The sequence below is a fragment of the Neophocaena asiaeorientalis genome, unplaced genomic scaffold, assembly GCF_003031525.2.
Source record: "Neophocaena asiaeorientalis asiaeorientalis breed wild unplaced genomic scaffold, Neophocaena_asiaeorientalis_V1.1 scaffold437, whole genome shotgun sequence".
NCBI lineage: Eukaryota > Metazoa > Chordata > Mammalia > Artiodactyla > Phocoenidae > Neophocaena > Neophocaena asiaeorientalis.
The window spans coordinates 2428450-2448660 of NW_020173375.1; the positions used below are offsets into that span (position 1 = coordinate 2428450).

At 47.7% G+C, this 20211-nt stretch overlaps 1 protein-coding gene across 1 annotated transcript in view; it reads right to left on the reverse strand.

The window, feature by feature from the left end:
* The window catches only part of EPHB1 (EPH receptor B1), a 425377-nt gene that overhangs the window by 98811 nt on the left and 306355 nt on the right, over positions 1 to 20211 (reverse strand). Inside the window, exon 5 of the mRNA XM_024746227.1 lies at positions 17568 to 17903. Coding sequence (XP_024601995.1) covers positions 17568 to 17903 — 336 coding nt within the window. The remainder of the gene's footprint in view (positions 1 to 17567; positions 17904 to 20211) is intronic.

Genomic DNA, 20211 nt, shown 5'->3' on the forward strand with positions numbered 1-20211 from the left:
ACCGGTGGTTGCCAAGGGGGAGGGAGGGGAGGGGAGGGTTGGACTGGGAGTTTGGGATTAGCAAAGTATTCACGTAGGATGGATAAACGACAAGGTTCTACTGTATAGCACAGGGCAACTATATTTAATATCCTGTGATAAACCATAATGGAAAAGAATATGAAAAAGAATATATATATATGAAAAGAATATGTAAGAAATATATATGAATATGAAAGAATATATATGAAAATAATATATATACGTATAACTGAGGCACTTTGCTGTACAGCAGAAATTAACGCAACATTGTAAATCAACTGTACTTCAAAAACTTTTTAAAATGAAAGAAAGAAAGATTTGTTTGGCCTAAAGAGGCGGTGCTCAAAAAATCCAAACATAATCAAAATTGCCCTGCACTTCTTTTCAGCAAAATAAAGAGGCTGGTCCAACAGGAAGCCAGAATCCAAAGAGGACAGTGGAGAAGCAATGACAAGTGTCCTGTCAGGCACTGAGGAAAATCTGTTTGAGCGTTCAACCAGAATCAAAACCAGGAGTGTGTAAAAGTCACACACCTGTATTGTTCACAGCCAATAATAAGAAGCCCTTTAAATGTGTCAGAAGCAGAAAGAGACTTAAACGCCATTGGTCAAAGGGCTTAGGGATGAAGAAACTGCAAACGCAGGTGGAGTCAGTCCTTTGTCTCTGTTTTTACCAAGAAAGACTTTGGGGAGAACTTCCTCCCAAAGTGCTTTTTTATTTTTTAACATCTTTATTGGAGTATAATTGCTTTACAATGGTGTGTTAGCTTCTGCTTTATAACAAAGTGAATCAGTTATATATATATACATATGTTCCCATATCTCTTCCCTCTTGCGTTTCCCTCCTTCCCACCCTCCCTATCCCACCCCTCTAGGTGATCACAAAACACCGAGCTGATTTCCCTGTGCTGTGCGGCTGCTTCCCACTAGCTATCTACCTTACGTTTGGTAGTGTATATATGTCCATGCCACTCTCTCACTTTGTCCCATCTTACCCTTCCCCCTCCCCATATCCTCAAGTCCGTTGTTTTTGAAGCAGACAGTCTAAGATAGTATATCACATACAGCAGCGAGAGTGCACAGAATGTTCTTGTCTGAACTGACAAAGGAGATGTGGATAAATTGCAGGGACAGGATGGCCCCAGCTGTAAGTTATGAAACAACTCACCGGTGACATGGGACAAGTAGCAGCCCAAACCAGTCACAGGTCACTGCCAGTGGCATCACGGATGCAGCCTGGTGGACCACCACCAGCCCTCCATTTGTAAGAAGGGCTCCAAAAGAGATCATAGGGCCTGCACTCCTGTCAGAGTCAGGCTGGGTCTTGGGAGGGTGGCATGAATCTCTCTGCAAGTTAATAACCCCAAGTCTGGACCCTGGCTCTTAATGTGTGGAGCCTTGATTTCCTATCTCAGGTTCTCCTGGACCATACAGTTTATGTTTATGACATTCCTTGACCCTTTAATTTAGTTACTGACTCAGTCATATTCAAAGTTTTCTCTTACTCATTTTGTTTTCCTTATCTGATAGGGGCATTTTCCCCCAATGATTAAGCATCTCAGATTCCAAAACGTGAGAACAAACTGATGCTTTTCTCCTAGCACAATTACTAAGTTCTAAAGCATTATCTTTGCTTATTAAAAATTACTTCCTAATGTCTTCATTGATTTTTGTGTCAAAATAATTCTTTCAACAGTTATCACCATAATCCATTTTGGGATATAATAAATGATGTTAAAATATTTTATTTAAGACGTCAAAAGTATTATCAGTAGTTTTGAAGAAAAATAATAGCAAAACACACATACATTCAAAATTAAGTTGACCTATTGGAGAAAAAAGTTTGAAGAGGCTATAAAAATATGGAACTTGGATTTTCAGAGTTCAGTAAATCTCATCTAAAGGGGAAAACAGTGTTGCTCCTGCAGGTGGAAATCATGCCAGGGACAGCCTTGCTGTGAGACTACCCCTTACCTGCCCTAGAGCAGGGGTGAGGGTCACAGCTGAGTCCCCTTTGCCTGGGCTCAGGTAACAAGCCTAGCAAGTGTCCTGGAAGACAAGCGGTGTCTCCACTTAGGAGGCTTTCCTGTCTGAACTTCCCAAGGAGGCCCACGGAAAGGGCAGCCCACTGCCTCCCTCACAATAACTCATGCTGGGTCGGGTTGGGGAGCTTTCCCCTGTCCTTCCATGGGGAAAGGTTTGTGGGGTGGGGGGAGGTCCCCACAGTGACCCCTCAGAGTGATACAGCTGCCCCACCAGAACAGTGTGCATCTGAGTGTTATCGTCACTTCAGCCATCCGGGGCATTGCTGTTTCTCGGACAAACCTCCATCATTTGATGAACATTTGGGATGTTTCCACATTTTGACTATTGTGAATGATGCAGCTAAGAACATTCATGTACAAGTTTCTGCATGGACCTATATTTGCATTTCTCTTGGGTATATACTGAGGAGTGGAATTGCTGGATCATATGGTAATGCTAACCTCTCCTACTCTTTCTAGAATAGCATTTCCCAGCTAAATCATCCTTGGACTAACCACCTGCAATCTACACCATAGATCCCAGCTGTGAGGAAGACAAGGTGGGTGGTAAGGAATAGTAAGGAGCCAAGGGCCCCAGCCTAGGGAAGTAGAAATTAGCAAAAATAGAGACGGACTGTGCTCAGGGCTCTAGTGATGTTGCAGAGAGAGGAGGGCTCCTATTCTAGCTCTGCCATCTACTTACTCTGTGATCTTGGGTTAAGGTTACTAAACTACTTTGGGCCTCAAATTCTTCAACTGTAAAACAAGAATATTAACCCTGATGTCATGAGGTTTTCAAATGTTCTGAGGATGTGCCCCGTGTGGTCCATTGTTTCTTCCAACTAGATCCAGTCTGCTAGCCCAGGGGACTTGGCAACCAGCCCAAAGTCTCCTTCTGGGTCCACCAGTGTTCACAGATGCAAATCAATCCCTGGGCATTGTTCCCCAAGGTAAATGTGAAGAGCACAATCCAGTGACAAGCCTTGGGTATTCGTATGATAAATATCTTTGAGGAGATAAATAAACATGTCAACCCAGTCGGAGTGGAGTGATGAATAAGAATGGGCTTGGAGAAAGGGAAGGCTAACAGCGGGGTTCCCCGAGGTGGGTGTGATAAATGCTCCAGAAGGAAGATGGTTTCCTGTAACATCTGGAGATGACCTGAAGTTTCTCTGGGATGTAATCTAGGAAGTAAACAATGGGGTGCCTTGTCCTTGAGGACAAGGAAAGCTTGTGACTGTGGGGAGGGGCTGAGGCATGACCCACCCATCCCATGGTGTGACTCAGGTCCAGGAGTCACAATGTTCCCTCAGCTCTGTGCCCACCTCTCTCTTGGTCTGGTCACTGGCATTGCCTTACACCTAATATCCTGTCCCAGATCCCCTGTCCACCTCTGGGCTTCTTCAGTTTAAAGTATACTGCAGCCAGATTAACTGTCCCAAAGCTCATTTTACTCACTTCCTCTGATGCTCAAAAATGGCATCCCCATTGGAAAAAAAAATCTCAACTCCTTCTCTAACATTTTACAATGTGGCAGCCGCTGGCCAGTCCAGGTGCCTCCCATGGTTCCCTCTAAGGAGCCCGCTGCTCTCATCTCACTCTTCCACTCATTGAGTCTCAGCAGAACCCAGCTTCAGGGATCTCCCACTACGGCCACCTCTCTTCATAACCCCACCAGCCTTCAAAGGTCCAGATCAGTCCACACACTGCCCTGGCTTAGCCACGCCAGACCATGCCCACCAAAGTGTCCCTTCTCTCCTCCCAACTCAAAGTCCTTACTTTTAGTAACTCTCATGGGGCTGTAATTACCACCTTGGGACACAGTGCACTGGGATCTAACCTTCCAGGTAACCATCTCTGGTCTCCATCACTGGAATAAACTCTTTAGGGCACAAGTCCTATTTTTAGCTTCTTCCCACTGTGTTAGCCCCTAATCGATGTTCAGTAAAAGTTTGCCTTTACTGGAATGGCTGCGGGCTCTTCCCCAAAGGCGCTGGAAGTAAGAGGGGTCGGAAAATCACACAGTTGCACCAAACATGGACATAGGCCTTTAAAGGCGAAGGATGTTGGGGGAGGGGAGGCAGGGTTGTGATTCTGCAGCCTGTACCTGGGAAGGAACACGGAGTGGGTCTGAACACAGCGGTCCCAGGGCAGTGGGGACAGGAGTGCTTCTAGATAGCAGAGGCAGAAACTGGGGAGGCTGGGACCATTCCCATCTCACTGAGATGTTTCAACTGAAAGGTTACCTTAACGTGAGTGGTTTTCTAACTTTTCTTTTTAAGCTGTAAAATCCTTTCTACCAAGAAAAGATTCCCTGAAGTATAAAGTGTGAAGCAGAACAATGCAGTGTTGCTCTGGGTGAATCAGAAGCAGGGGTCCCAGAGCCCCGAGGCTGGTCCATTTCCTATCTCCCCAGCCCAGACTCTGAAGCTTTCATGGAAAAATCCAAAACTGCTAGGCAGCCTCCAAAAGTCCCCTTGAGACCTCAGATTAAATTATATGAGTTCCTAAAAGGCATGGGTCTCGAGGTTGGATATGAGGAGTTAAGGGTTGTGGGTTATCTTTTTCCTTATATGAAATACACCCTTAGGAAAAAACTAAAATCTGTATTTAAATGTCAGGTAAAGACATCAGGCCCAATAGTACTGATGACAAAAAAGAATAATTTGCACACAGATGAAATGTGCAAATGATGAACTGTGCATAGAAGAATCTTGTCTCTTCTGACATCCGTATTCTAGGAGAGAACTTTGTTGAGAAGGTACTGCTTAGATAACAGGTTCTGCCTCTGTTGATGAAAACTCATTTCATTGCACAAATACGCTTGAATTTTACATCAGGAAGCCTGACTCATTAAATATTTTTGGTACAGTAACACTTCTGGTCAAAGTAGATTAAACAAATAAGTAATTACTTTGGAGACTGTGTATGACTACAAAAGCAGAATTCATTATTTTTCTAATTGTTTTCCCCTAGTGTGGACATTGGCTTCTTTGCTTTTGCTCTGGGCTGTGCCTTGAGATGGCCCTGACAACCCTTTCCAATCTCCTTCTCTACCTTGAGTCCCCTGGGGACAGAGGACTGCTCTGGGTGGGCGGCATCAGTTCGATGCTGTTGTAGAATATTGGCTGAGTCTCGTCACGGGCTCAACCAAGTGTGAGTGGGAGAGAAAGTGAGGGCTTCCAGCCTGGGTGGCTGAGTCAACCCCACCCCCCCAGAGGGGCCCCTCCCTCACTGGTCCATCCACTAAGGGTTTTGTTCTAAAAGCCAAGGGAGCCTGTGACATTGGGTGTTGGGGGCTGGGGGCTGCTCTGGGTTTGTGGGTTTACAGCAGAGGCCCTCGTTTTTGATATTGCCTCTGATTGGGGGTGGGTTCTTTCTTGGGATCATCTACGTGACGCTGCTAGTTCTTAAAACATACTCCCAGATCAACATCACCTAAGAACTGATAAGAAATGCAGAACCTTGAGCCCCGTCTCCGATCTACTGAATCAGAAACCCTGGAGGTGGGGCCCAACCATCTGAGTTTTAACAAGCCCTCCAGGGGATTCTGAGGCAAGTTCAAGTTTGAAAACTTTGTCTAGAAATCAGAACATTACATTTTATTTTTTTATTTAATTTTATTTAATTAATTTTATTTCTTTTTTTATAAATTTTAATTTTATTTCTTTTTAATTTCGTTGCTGCATGCAGGCTTTCTCTAGGTGCGGCGATTGGGGGCTACTCTTCATAGCGGTACAAGGGCTTCTCACTGCGGTGACTTCTCTTGCTGCGGAGCACGGGCTCTAGGCACGCGGGCTTCAGTAGTTGTGGCATGAGGGCTCAGTCGTTGTGGCTCGTGGGCTTAGTGGCTCTGCGGCATGTGGGATCTTCCTGGACCAGGGCTCGAACCCGTGTCCCCTGCATTGGCAGGTGGATTCTTAACCACTGCGCCACCAGGGAAGTCCAGAATGTTACATTTTAAAAGGACATCTGATGTTATTCAGTTTTCTGTCAGTTTTTACCATCTATGGATTACAGTACTGAGGGTAAGAGAGAGAAACTGCTTCCCTATGTCCCCAGCAGGCTAGAGCAGAGCCCAAATTAACCTGGTTCCTGTCCCTGAGACGGACGCTGGCTCTCTCTCCCTTCCCCCTACACTCAAGCACCCCGCATTTTCAGAGCCCCTGGAGGATGCCCAGCATGTGGAGGGGTGTGGTCAGGGTCACATCGTTCACGGGTGGGTGCTGCCCTCTGGGACCCTTGATCCCTTGGAGAGATCAGGGGTCCCAGCAGAGGTGGACGTGAGCAGAGCCCTGTGCCAGGAGGATGAGGCATCCTCAGCAGTGTGTTCCTAGGGCCCCTCTGCCCCCGGGTCACCCCTGCCTGGCACTTTTCCTCTGTTCCTTCTTCTTCCTGGGGAAACCAGAAGGTGCGCCAGTTAAAGGGAGCAAACCTGAATGCTGTGCCCTGTGACAGCAGGAGGCTATGCAGGGGTGTGTGAGAGACGGGAATTCTTGTCAGGTGATTCCAGTCCTAGGCAGGCACCCCAGAGTGACTTTGAGGGTGCCTGGGGCAGGCCCGTCAGACTTCCTGGTGTGGGACCAGAGCAATGGCAGCTCTGGTTTATTGAGTGTTTGAGCACAGAAGGAAGTACTGGGGAAGCCACAGGAGTGAGCAGAGGACACCCTGTGTATCCCATTACTCCTGGCTCTCACCCACAGGGGTTCAGTAGGGCACCCACCACAACCTAAAGCCTGACATCACTGCCGCTGCCACCAGGCAGGGGAGCCGCGCGTGCAGCCACTGTGACTGTCCTCCCTGGGCCCGGAGGTCAAAGTCTTCTGGCCTCAGGGATGAGAGCCCACCTCCTGCAGGGCACTGCACAGCTGGAGCCCTCCCTGCACCCCCGTCCCCACTACGTCCGGGGCCTCCTTCCTCCTCCACCACCCCACACACCGCTGCCCCAGGCCCTCCAAAACGCTGCTCAGGAGCCCAAAACTCCCCCATGGCCTCCACCTGGCTCTTCCCAGAGCACTCCCTCCATGCCCTCCGCCCTGCAGCTCTCTCCAGCGTGGCAGTGTATGACTTTATGCCCGGCACATCTCAGGGTCAGGAGGTGGGCTGTGTTCTCCACTGTTGCTCACCACCTCCCCCTCTGTCCACATGTCGGCCGGGCTGTTGCTCCCTGAGCCTGGGACCACAGGGCACTCCTTCCCACATCACTCCCTGACTCACTGAAGCCTTGGGCTTCCATCTCTATCTTCTCAATCCCAGCCTCACCCTCCTGTGGGTGACTCTGATGCCCACCTGAACAGCACACGCTCACAGCCCCACTACTCTTCCATGTCTGACCCTCCCCACCAGACAGTTGGACTTGGCCTCATCTGAAGGTGCTCCAGTTTCAAAGCCACGCGTTCAAGTATTCTTGAATGAAAGCATCCTGCCTGGGGCAACCTCTGATAACTCCCCCCAGCCGCTGCAGCCTCATCTGGCTCTCTCGACCTTTGTCTCTACATAGCCCTCTCCCAATTCATATCCTGCATCATCCAGCTTGGGTTCCATTTTGCAATAGTGTAATTGACGATACTCCCCTAAGCCTCAGGCGTGAGTTGCCTTTATCTTTCCATAGGATACAAGCAGCAAAACTCAACCCGCGAGAGACCCACCATCCTCTTCCTGTAGGGTCTGCTCTGAGCAGCCAGGCACTGCTGAGAAAGCCACAAAACAGGACAAATGGGCAGCTTTGTAAATAAAAGATCACCAACTTCAAATAAGCCTTCAAAACACTTTCTGGAAATGCTGAATTTCTCTGGTCAATTCCATCTCCCATTCTCTGGAGAGGGCTGCCTAACTCTTTTCATTCTCCTTAACCCTTCAACCCCAGTGTCTCCTCTTTCACTCTCAGCAACTAAGCTTACTACCCACCTACGGAGAAAATAGATGCCTGAACGTCCAACTGCATGAATAATATCGCGACTCGGGTACTCAAAGTCTCCTCGAATTGCGCATGCGCAAAACCGAACCCACGGTCCCTGTGCACGTCTGGGAGCCCGCGGCACATCTCCCACGTATCTGCAAACCATCCGCTTATTCTCCTGCTTTGGTTTCTTTGTTTCCCATGTCGGCTGCCTGCAAGAGCCCCCTGGGAAACCTGCTCCCTGAGCCAGACTTCCAGGGCCCTCCCTGGGGAGTTGTGGGCCAGTGGGGACACGGTTCCCCTGTGCTCCCTGAGGTAGCACCCACTCAGCCTCCCAAGCCCACCTCCCCACTGAGCTGCAGCTCCTCCTCAGGAGCCTTGGGGCTGCCTATTTGGGCCTCAAACCTCGGCGACCCTCCTGCAAAGCCTCCTTCCCTGCCCTCGTCCTCACTCCTTCTAGGGCATCAGATGAGACAACAGACACCAGGAGGCCCTGTTTCCAACCAGCCCTCCACATACACACCTCCTCACAAGCTTCCTTACACACATGCAAACCCGTTCCTGTGAACCAATGCCAGCCCACTGGGTTATGAGGTGCCACCAGACTGTGAGCATTATGTCAGGCCTAACAGGACTTCCTGGGACACATAGGACACCGCACTGAGGTGCAAGAGTTACTGGAGCAGTGAGACCTGGTGTTTTCCCTCGGGAGCCCTCAGTCTATCAGGAGACATATGGCCCATGCACACAAAGAACTCCTACACATTCAAGAACTCATGCGCCATCCTTATAACTAGTACCGCTCAGAGAAGGACAAGAAACACATCAGGGGTTTCTATGGGGCAGACGGGCTCACAGAGGCATGCTTCTTCCCCTGAGGTCTTCTGGATACATAAAGCATTTGTTCTGTCCAGAAAGAAAGAAAGAAAGAAAGAAAGGAAGGAAGAAAGGAAGGAAGGAAGGAAGGAAGGAAGGAAGGAAAGGAAGAAAAGAAAAGGAAAGAAAAGAAAAGAAAAGAAAAAGAAAGGAAGCAAAAGAGAGACACATACACTTCAAATTTCCAGGGCTCATTTCTATAGCTGAGGTTGTGCTGTGGCTCGGCTCTCAGAAGGAAACGGATCCCAGGGCCTGGAGGGTTGGCAAAAAGTCCCTCTTGCACTGGAAAATATTTGTAGTCCGGCTTTGCCTTTATTTACCCAGAACATTTAATGTGCCTTTTTTCCCAATCTTTCACATCCGCTCAGAGAAGATGTTAATTTTCTGAAATTAAACACTTAGCTTGATTACTGTTTTGTTAATTGCTGCATTCAAAAACCCCTGGTGCTCCTGCCTGTTTAACATGGATGGTGCTGTGAAAATGATAGGCGCAGAGCTGGCGTGCAGGTGGATGGACATCAGCGTCGGAATTGCCAACCCGACACCCCCACTGGTGCCTGCTGGAGCAGCGGGGGCCCTGCCTCTGCGGGAGGGGGCAGCCCAGCCTGGGCATAGCAGAGTGTCTCCCGCAGGGCCGTGTTTTGGGAAGACAGTGCACCCGGGAAGTCCAGGTCTCACCAACATCTGGGAGAACGTGGGGTCTTAACTGCAATCACAGTGCCCGCACAGAGATGCCGGAGGAAGGAAAGATCACAGAGAAAGCTCAAGCCACACCATTTGCTGATGTCTGAGATGAGTTTAAGAAGGATCGAGGCATCCATTCATACATTTATTTGATAATTTATTAAATCATTCAATGAACATTTCTCAAATGCTGTTATTAGAGGAATAATAGCACCTAGCTAGACACTGGGGAACAGTAGCCACTCAGGTGGATAGAGGGCACGCTCTCCTGGAACTGACATTTGCCAGAGGAGCGAGGACAGACTCATCACCAGTCTCCTCCTCCCTCCTGCCCCCTGTGCCTTGGCCACAAGGCGAACAGAAACTATCTCGTAATCCAACTAGAGGCTCCCTCTGTAATGAGGGTGATAACAATCTCATTTGGACTTTGAACAGGGGAAGGAACTTACTACATCTCACTGCCTGGCAGTCCCATTTTCACTGAACAAGCCGTGTATTTAGAGTGCCCAAGAGGTTATAAAATGAGCAAATAGGTCCCTGGGGCCCGTGGGGCCCTCTAGTCATCCTCAGAGCCACACAGTTGTTCTCCAGCTTTTAGCAGCATCTTAGGCACTGCTCAGGACCTGGAACAGGGAGCTTTCCTACGCCCAACCACCGCGTGGCCCAGCATGTGAAATCTGTCCGCAAGAAGTTCAAACTGGTCAGATAGTAAGTAATAAAATATCCCACCCTGTACTGTCACTGTATAGCAACAACCTCCTCGGATTGAAATGCTTTCTAGCAATGGCATGTGATCACATCCTGACTTTTGCAAAGTGAGAGCTAGCACCTCAGTGGGCTGTGGTACCCATAGACCGGCTGAGATCCCCCTTGGTGACTTTCTAGGCATCCGAGCCCAGTCTCAATGAGTGCTGGGCATCAGAATGGGAGCTCCCCAAGGCATCGACTCTTGTCTGTGCTGTTTGCTCCTGTGTTCCTCAGGCCTGGAGCCGTGAATGACACACAGAAGACCTCAATAAATATTTGTTGAGTAAGTGAATGGGAGCCCCTAGAAGCAGAAGCCAAGGAGTCAGCATGTGGAATGCAGTCACAAAGATTGTGGTGAATGAATGAATGCATTTCCAAAGTTAATGCGCTTAAACAAATCCCCCTTTGAATCTCACTGTTTTCCTCTGAGTACATCAGGGCTTCTGGTAACATCCTAAGGTCATCCCCTTAAGTTTTCCTTCTAAGAGCCAAAGGAGAGGAAGATACCTGGTCCCCTGGCTGACCTGGAGGGAGCACCTGCCCACCCGTGGACCACCAGGATATATTCTGATCACTACACATCAACCAAACATTTATATAACAAAGCTCATGTGTAGGGATTAAAGGAGCCTGGCAAATATTTATCAAGGTTCTATGCCTAGTGCTGTGGGTCCCTCCCTCATGACAGTGGGGAAGGTTGGAAAGTCTGATTCTCTGCAGAGCTCACCACCTAGTGGAGAACCCAAGGCTGCTGGGAGTGGAAGGCCATGACTTTGGTCAGGGGCAATGCTATGTGGTGACCTGCTCCACTCAAGAGACAACAATCCCTGTTTGCAGATGGCAGGACCTTTCTGAGGCCACTTGGAAGTTCCTCCTCAATGCCAGGAATTAAGAAACAATAAAAACAGCCTTTTGGAGATTAACAATGAGAAGAAAGCAATAAAATGAACTATGAAATTGAATTAAGAACAGTGAAATTGTCATTGACTTAAGTTTTTTTTTAACTTTTTCTTATTAACTTCAATGAAAGTTTTCCTTAAAATCATTCCCATCTTTTTGATGTTCTGACTCAATCTTTTTCTCTGCTCTGGAACAAATTTCACCTGCTAATTTCCAGTGAAACCAGCCCTTAAAAATGGACTAGATTCAGCATATGGATCTTAACACTCTAAATTTTTACAGGCAGCAGTGTAATATTGTTTTAATATTTAATTTTGAGATTTACATAATATCTTCCCTCCAAAGAGCTCAATATATTGCAATATCATAAAATTCCTTTTCATATTCAAAGATTATTCTTTATGCATGCAAATACTATACTTAACCAAGGAATAATGCAAATTAGGTGATGTGTTCAGAGGAATTGGTGGGCTGGGTAATTCATGTGTGGGAAAAGTAGCATCTCTGAGTGAGTTTAATTGTCTAGGAACTTTGAAAATGCCTTAAAAATGGACAAACTATAGGGGCTTGTGATGACTGACAGAGTAGTGTAGTATTTTCTAAATAAAATTCAGTAACGGCTTGTGTCTGTGTTGTGGGCACAGTGTACATGTTAGTGTTTCACATGCAGTCGGCACCACAGGCCATACATGAGCTGTGCGCACTATAAATGTCAAATATAAATGCTGCTGATGCATCCTACGGGGAAGGGAAAAGTGCTGCCTCTCCAAACACATGATGAGGAAAGACAGTCAGGCTCCTCTGAGCGGCAGGTTGAGCCTATGTCGGGTATACAGGTTCTGTTCCTTCCCTGCCGTCTTCACTAACCCCCTGGAACACAGATTTCACTGCTCCCCTTTCTGGTGCCTACTCCTTCCTTGAAGAGTGGCCAAACCAATATCTGTCATTTATCTGATCTAGATGACATCAGTCCCAAACAAAGGGACCAGGGGCCTTGGAAGGAAACAGCCTAGGGGGGGAAAAAAAAAAAGCCCAGCAAATTGCTGTCTGGCTCAGGACATATTCTCAGAAATTATGCTCATCTCCCAGTCCATCACACGGTTTGCAAAGTGATTTTCTCTCCTCTGTCTCATTTGCTTGTCACACAGCACTAGGAAGCAGGTGCCAGTCCTCCCATCTTACTGTGGAGAAAGGAGGGATCACGGCAATTCAATGAACTTGCATGAGTCATGTGAGGAGCAGAGAGAGGGGCCAACCCCACGTCTCCCCTCCCCACTGCACGGCTGCCACCATGAGCCCAGGAGTCAGGGAAGGTGACTGCCTCGAGGGGGGATGAGATGGTACCACACAGCACACTCACCATTCAAGCCTGGCTAAGTCAGATTAGCCCTCTGAATCAGAGGCTGCAAGCCACAGCCAAAAGGCCAAATCCAGAATTGGATTTGTTTGCCTCTCAAGTGTTTTAAAATTTTCTAATTAGTTGTCAACATTTTTAATCTGGATTTTCAGCTTATAACATCTGGCAGCGCTGGGTATGACGCCACTTGCTGGAGCTGAGTAGGGGCTGCCCCTGTTCTTCTCTTCAACTCCCTATATAGTCCCCACCACTCCCTCTTGTGTGACTCCTGGCTCCGTGTCGCTCCTGCCATTACCTGCCTGGCCTCATGGGTCTTTGAGTGTGTTCTCTCTGGCTCAGATGCTCCCGAATTTACTGACTTTATTTTACCACACTACAAGTTGATTTTATAGATGTGCTGGTCTGATTTGTCTTATGTATTTTTTCCAAGATTTCCTCTGAGGTTGTCTTCCCCAACTCTGACACTCAGAGTCTAGTTGGCAGAAAAGAGAAGTAAAGTTTGTCATTCACTTTAATTCTCTCTGACAGCCAGATGATCCGGCCATCAGTCTGAACCTGGGGCCAGGTGCCGGAGAGTGATTGCAGAAGTTACTGGTGATAACAACCTCTCTGCAGATCGCTTGGCCACTGGAACAGAGAGAGTTCCACCTGATCTGGCTTATTTTAAACTCAAGGCAGCTGTATTCAGCTCAAGGCTGCATCCCTAAAGACCTCACGTAAATCTGAGCTTGCATAATTCATGACCAACCCTGACCAAAGGTGATGGACATTTTTTTGACACCTAAAGTGGCCCAGCTACGTGGCAATAGCTTAGAGGGAGCTTACAACCTACACAGCTCACCATAATGCAACTTTTGATCAGTCTGAGGATAAAATGGCCACAAACCTGAGTATGAAACCCAGAAACATCATTTGCTGGCTGTGAGATGCTGAGCAAATTCCAAAAGCATTCTGACCTCGGTTTCTTCATATGACCCACATCATCTTTTTAAAGAACTTGGTAGGGGCTTGGCACACTGGAGGTGCTCAAAAATGGTAGTCCTCTGCCTCAGCCTATGGGCTGCATGAGAATCCCATCCTGATACTCTCCGAGTGATACAAGATCCTTGAGTAGTCTGACTATATACTTAACTGGGGTCATCACAGAAGGAAATGAAGGCTTGTTGGATCTCAGGATGCAATAGACCCTGTGGTGTCCCCCAGTCATGCTGGTTCCGAGGGAAGAACTATACCTACTATGTATCCAATGGGCCAAAAGATGACTACAAAATCTCCTTAGATCAAAACCCTAGGGTCAAGAGAAGCCTACTGGCTTTGTGACCACCTAGAGGGCTGGGATAGGGAGGGTGGGAGGGAAATGCAAGAGGGAGGGGATATGGGAATATATGTATACGTATAGCTGATTCACTTTGTTATAAAGCAGAAACTAACACACCGTTGTAAAGCAATTGTACTCCAATAAAGATGTTTAAAAAAAAAAAAGAAAGAGAAGCCTACTGGTGACTTTCTCTGATAGACTGATACAAACCATGACTCTTTTTGTCGGGTAGCTAAATCAGCTAAGATGAGCTGCCTGCCTCCACTGGGCAGGGCTCATGAGAGCAACACAATGCAGCACCAACGTGGCACATCTGGGCAGCCCCAAGGGAGGAGAGCATGACAATCCTGCCTCTACTGGACAGTAAGAATGGCACACCCAGCCACAGATGCTGTCCATAGCTCCTAAACAGAGGAGGAACCAGCCCAGAGCAGTGAGCAGCCTCCCAAAATAGATTCTCACGTTCAGATCAAGCCCAAAACCCTTGGCAGACAACTTGTCCAAACCTTTCTCTCATGTGACCCTGATATCCATTGTCAGGGTCCAATTCACCTTGGAACAACTTGTACCCCTCAACAAACACACGCCTATCTCCCATTTCCATCCAGAGGCAGGGGGAAGACTTTCATGGCTCAGTGTCACAGAGAAGATTGTGGAAGGGTAATCAGCCTGCACACTGAGATACCATCCACTCAGCCGGATGGCACTGACTGTCCCTGAAGAACCCCTCTGTGCTTGGAGGCTATGATATAGGGAGCCCAGAGGGACTGCCCACCTTTTAGGGCAGGAAACAGAAGAGAGGAACAGAATGGATGGCCTGCCGACCCTCCCTCTAATCCCAGGTTTCCCAAGCCCTTCAAGTCTCTGCTTCCTTATAGGAAAAATGGGAACAAAGATGCACAAGTCACAGGGTAATTATGAAGATCAAATGAGTCTGTATATTCCAAAATTGTTTGTCAACTCAAAAGAGACACAAACTGTGAATAATAACTATGACTCAATCAGGACCCACTCAATACTCCCCCCACCATTTCAGTCTGGGCTGTTCCAGGCAGGGAATAGATACGCAGTAAACGCTTAGCCGTTGATTTAATGATTGATTCCAGGACGGCTCTTGGTCAACTTCTTTACCTGCCGTCTACCTACTCATGACCCAAACAGTAGGACAAATGTGGCCACAGGTACTGACAAGGGTCGCACCATACCTGGAGGTCCGAGGGGGAAGGCTGACCTGGATCTTGCCCAGAGTGGAAGAGCCCAGGGCTGCTCTGGAAAGGGGACAGGCATATCATGACTTCTCGGTGATACAGGGGTTCATCCACCTTGTCTCTTAATGGATCTGAGTGAGTCACTAGGGATTTTATGATGCCTGTTATTTAGTCTCTCTTTCATCCCTTATAAAATCTGGGGCTTCCATTCATGTTTCTAAACTCTTCTTGCAGAGGTACAGGCTCGAGTGTTTATTTTGAAACTTCTCATCTTTTTAAACAAATATCTGTTTGTGGAAAGTAACTTGCATTCACATGTGGACTCACCAAACAGCACTGTGCTCCTCAGAGCCCCACAGCCCATGGATGAGAAACCACTGGTTAACTTGACCTTTATTTTATAATAACCATATGCCACCAAGAAGCATTTGCAACCTTACCTTGTTGATTGTAAACTTTTCTGACACCCAAATTCCAGAATTCCCAAAGAGAAATCACAGATTGGACAGTGACAATGGGGCTGGGACTACAAAATCAGGGAAGGTTAAGAATAAAAGGCCCATGAGAGGGCGAACAAAGGGCATGAGAAATGCTCCTGGAGGGGCCAACGGGTAAGGACAGAAATAAATATTTTGAATATTGGTAATGCAGGGTCCCTTGTAGAAGCCCTGGTCCCTCAGCTTCACGGCAGCCTGAGAAGGTACAGATGGCAAGACAAGCAGATGGGCAGGTTCGGGAATAGCAGGGGAAGGGAAGGGAGGGGCAGAAATCAAAGCAAACCAATATAAGTGGCAGGTTTGTTCACACATGCTTAGAGAGAGGGAAAAGACAGCCAAGCCCAGCGTAACATGACAGACTGGAAGGATTATTATTCCCAGAAGCTGGGACACTAAAATATTTCAGCCAGTTTTCTGCCTTAAACTCTCCAAGGGAAATACTGCTAACAAAGGCTGCTCATGTTATGTGCTCATCACGACGCAGAAATTACCGTTCTCTTCTCTGTGAGTAAGACGGGCTGTCACAACCTTTGTCTCCATGGCACTGGGGCTGTGGTCACCAGCTGGAGGCTTCCACACTTCCACTCTTATTTTCTCACTACACACGTATGCATGTAAACACGTGACCATACGCATACATACAAACACGCACACACGAACACACACACGCTCACAGCAACAACGCAGCCATCTGGATAGCCATGCTCTCCGACGACACCTTTTTTTCTTCGCAGTTCTGACAGCTTAAACCCAGGAATCATCTGCCATCAAAGATGCCTGGTGTTAAAAGAGGTAGAATGAGTCTCGGGATGGGGAGAGGAGGAGTAGGAAAGGATGGAGAAGAATAGAAGAGGTCAAGAATTGGGGGCTATGGGGAGGGAGAGGGAGCAAAAAGAAATGTTGGGTCCTGCTATTCTGCTAACAAGCTGTCCTTTTAGAATTTGTTGATTGAGAAAAATCCATAATTCCAAGGAAGATCATGGTCCACTGCCCACGACCCCCATCGTTGCCTGTAGACGTGATCTTCATGTCCCCTCTGCAGCCTTGCACCTTCCCTTCAAGGGGGAGACTGCTCATTTCTCTCTAGCTCCTTTGGTATTTACTGCATGTTTACAGCACACAATACTTAGCTCTGTACTTTGTGTCTATGTCCTGGAAATCCTTCAGTGATTGAGTTTCACGGGAGGAACGATGGTGTCCGAGTATCATTTTATCCCTCACAGTGTCTAATCCATAGCCTGGCACACAGTAAATGCTGAATAACTGTCTCAATAATTGAGTGAATAAAGAAATAAATGAGTGAGTGCATGAATGGACTGGTTAAATGGATATAAAAAGAAATGGATTGCTGCAAGGGGTGTGAAAAGTAATAAAAGGAGAAGGTCAGAAGAGCAAAAGATACAGAAATAAAGAGGAAAGAAGAAAGTGTGTTCTGAGCTATGCATGCCACAGGGATGTACCAGCCATCAGGAGTGATCTACTGCCAACTATCTGAAGTCTCTATAACAGTTTAGCATTCAGCTGACCAAGTTGTAAAGGAGAACGTACTGCTGAATTACATGGGTTTAATTGAAAAATAATCTATGAAGGCAGCCCTGACTATCACATGATTTCTGGGAAGTTTCTTTCGCTGGGCTGGCTAATAAAGCCGCACTGGTGTTCTCAAGATCGTGCAGTGTTTCTGCCTATCCACCCACCTACCCATCCATCCATCTGTCCATCCACCCTTCCAAGGACATTCGTTGAGCCCCAGCTGGTTGCAGAGCACTGGGTCGTACTCTGGCTTGGATGTACATCTTTGCTTTTGAACTGGACACAAGAAAACCCCTCAGAATCCAGTTCATTCTCAGAGGTGAAACACTATAGCCTTTTCCTCCATGGCCACAAATGCCCATCGCCTAATACTTTCACTCCTGGGAGGAGGCCTGAGGGCAGACTAACGGGATACGTGTGGCCGAAGCTTTGTTCCTGCACAGAAGTGGCAAAGAGCCAGCCCCGCAGACAGACAGAGAGGAGCACAGATGCCTGCAGACTTACCAGCTTGGTTTGTGGTGATGTTGACGGAGACGTGCTGTGGGGGGAAGGGACTTTTGCTGGAGACCCCATTGACGGCCTGGATGTCAAAGGTGTAGGGGGTGTGGGCCCACAGGCTGCTGATGGAGACACGGCACTCAGTCAGGCCCAGCTGCCTGGGCACGAACTCTACGTTGTCATCGCAGCGGGAACAGCTCCGGCGGTCTGCCCGGCACTTCTTACAGATGATGTTGTAGGTGACATCATCCCGCCCACCCGTCTCCCGAGGAGGGTGCCACTCCAAAATGATGGATGTCTCATTGACGATGGATATGACATTGCGGGGACCTGATGGCACACCTATAGGGAGACAACAAAAGGACATTGAGGTTGGATAGAAGTTTCCCCAGCATCTCTCCATTTGTCTTTGGTGTGTTCCTACTTTCATCACATACACACATCCCTTCTCCTCCCTCAACCCCAAATCTCCATGCCTCAATCCATTCTGAGAAAAAATGACAGAGATGACAACCTGTCTCCCACTCCTCTTTTAGTCATCCCCACTGGGGTTTTCCTTCTTTGAATCATGTGTGCCAAGGGAGAGGAGGATGGAGGACTTGGGTACAAGCCCTTCTGTTCGAAGGACCAAGCTGCATCCTCCAGGCAACTTTAGTATCAATAACATGTATGTATATTGGACTCTTATTGGATTCCTTGTCTTTTCTTCATTGGTGTAGAACTCAAGGGTTGAGGGATAGGAGTGACCCCTCATAAGACCCAACATATCCAGGCATCCTGCCTAAAATCTCATACAATCTGGGATCTATGTGGTGTGTGCATGGCATTGGGAGTGTTTTTCTGTAGGATGGGCTGCCAGAAGACCTGGAGAGATGAATATTCACATTGCACAAGTTTTGGTGCATGAAGTCAGGAAATTCACGCAGCCACCATTTTTGACCCCATGACACTAGAAGAACACAGTGATTTGTCCCAGACACTCTGCTAGCTACTTTGCATGCATTTAACACGCCCCCCCCCCACCCCAAGAACGCTATTGGGAAGGTACAATAATTAATTCAATTTTATTGAAAGGGAAACTAATGCTGAGAATGGGGACTGGCTATAGATCATTTGGTCTATGAGAACTAAAATTGGCATGGACACCACATCTGTCTGATTCCAAAGCTCACGTTCTTAGCTATAGCCCTGTGCTGCCTGTTAGTGAAACTATCTTTTCCTACTAAGGGAAGAGCTGGCCTTACTCTGATATGACACTCCAAGATTTGGCAGTCAAATCTATAAACGGACAACAGGACATTTGAACAGACTGCCTCTCCTACAAATCAGCCTGGCTCACAGGGACTCAAGGAGGGCAGCCTCTTCCCTCTGGAAAGTTCTGCCCATGGCTGCTGGTCACACTCTGGCAAAGGCTGAAATGCCTTGTTGCAAAACTCTAGAAAGCCTGGTCCCTAGTAGGAGGGCAAAAATGCTGCCAAATTAATGGCCGGCCGCAGTCCTGAGCATTTGGAGATTAAGTTGGAGAATCTCCTGCCCAAGAACAGAGCAGATCACAGCCTCTGGTTCCCAGGCTGAGCTCTGCTTATCTTCAGTATCCACCTGATGGAAATGGATCCCTTCTGGAAGCACCCCCGCCCCCCCGAATGGTGGGCCGGTTGGAGCCACCGCTCTGTATAGTAATGCTTTCAGAATTCACGCACGTGACTGTCGCCAGCTGAACGAAGACGTGTAGGGCAATTCATGCTGGAGACAGGAATCAAATGCCAACATACAGAATGAGGGAATAACAACAAGGTCGGGGGGTACCAGGGAAGGATTCTGTGTTGAATCAGTCAACAGCGAGCAGCTAGAGCAGAAAGCAAATATTAAATCGGATTGTATTAAAACATGAAAGAAAATCAGTACTGTATTATATAAAGCCCATTAGGCCTGAGCTAAAGCACGACTTTCATGCATGCTTGTGACAGGGCAGGATTCCTGAAGCATTTTTACTAAAGTCTTGCAAATAGTGTCCAAGAATTCCCCACCCATACGCCCAGGGCTGAGCATCCGCCTCTTTGGGAATCAGCACACAAGTAGTACTGGGCGGGCAGTTGGGACCACGCTAGGTGGGCTTCTACAGGTCGTGGCCAGCCTCATCTCACACTGCACTGGTCACTAAATGGCCATATCGGCCGGTGCCTGTCTTAGACGTGTCTGTTTGCTTGCACTGATGACACTCAGACCACAAGCTCCCAGTGGTCAGTGCCATCCCTGCCTGTCTCATTGTTACAGCAGACAGCCTAGCTTCAGCCACAGGCCACTGTTTCTCATGATCATAATAATTACGTTCACCAAGCGCGTGCTCTATGCCAGGCATGGGGTAAACCCTTTAACCATGTTATCTTGCTGCATCCTTATGATGTCTTGAGGCTATCACTCAGAAAGCAGCCTTGGGCGGAGGAGCAGAGACAGGTACCGACAGGGAGAGTGACCACCCACTCCTGCCACTCTTTGGAGACCTCCCCACTTCAGTTACCTCCTCTGTCCCTTGAACTTCAACTTCACCCTCTCCCCTAATTCCACCTTATCCCCTTAAATGTGAATAAGTCATTGCCACTTTTTTATTTTTTATTTTTTATTTTTTTTGTGGTACGCGGGCCTCTCACTG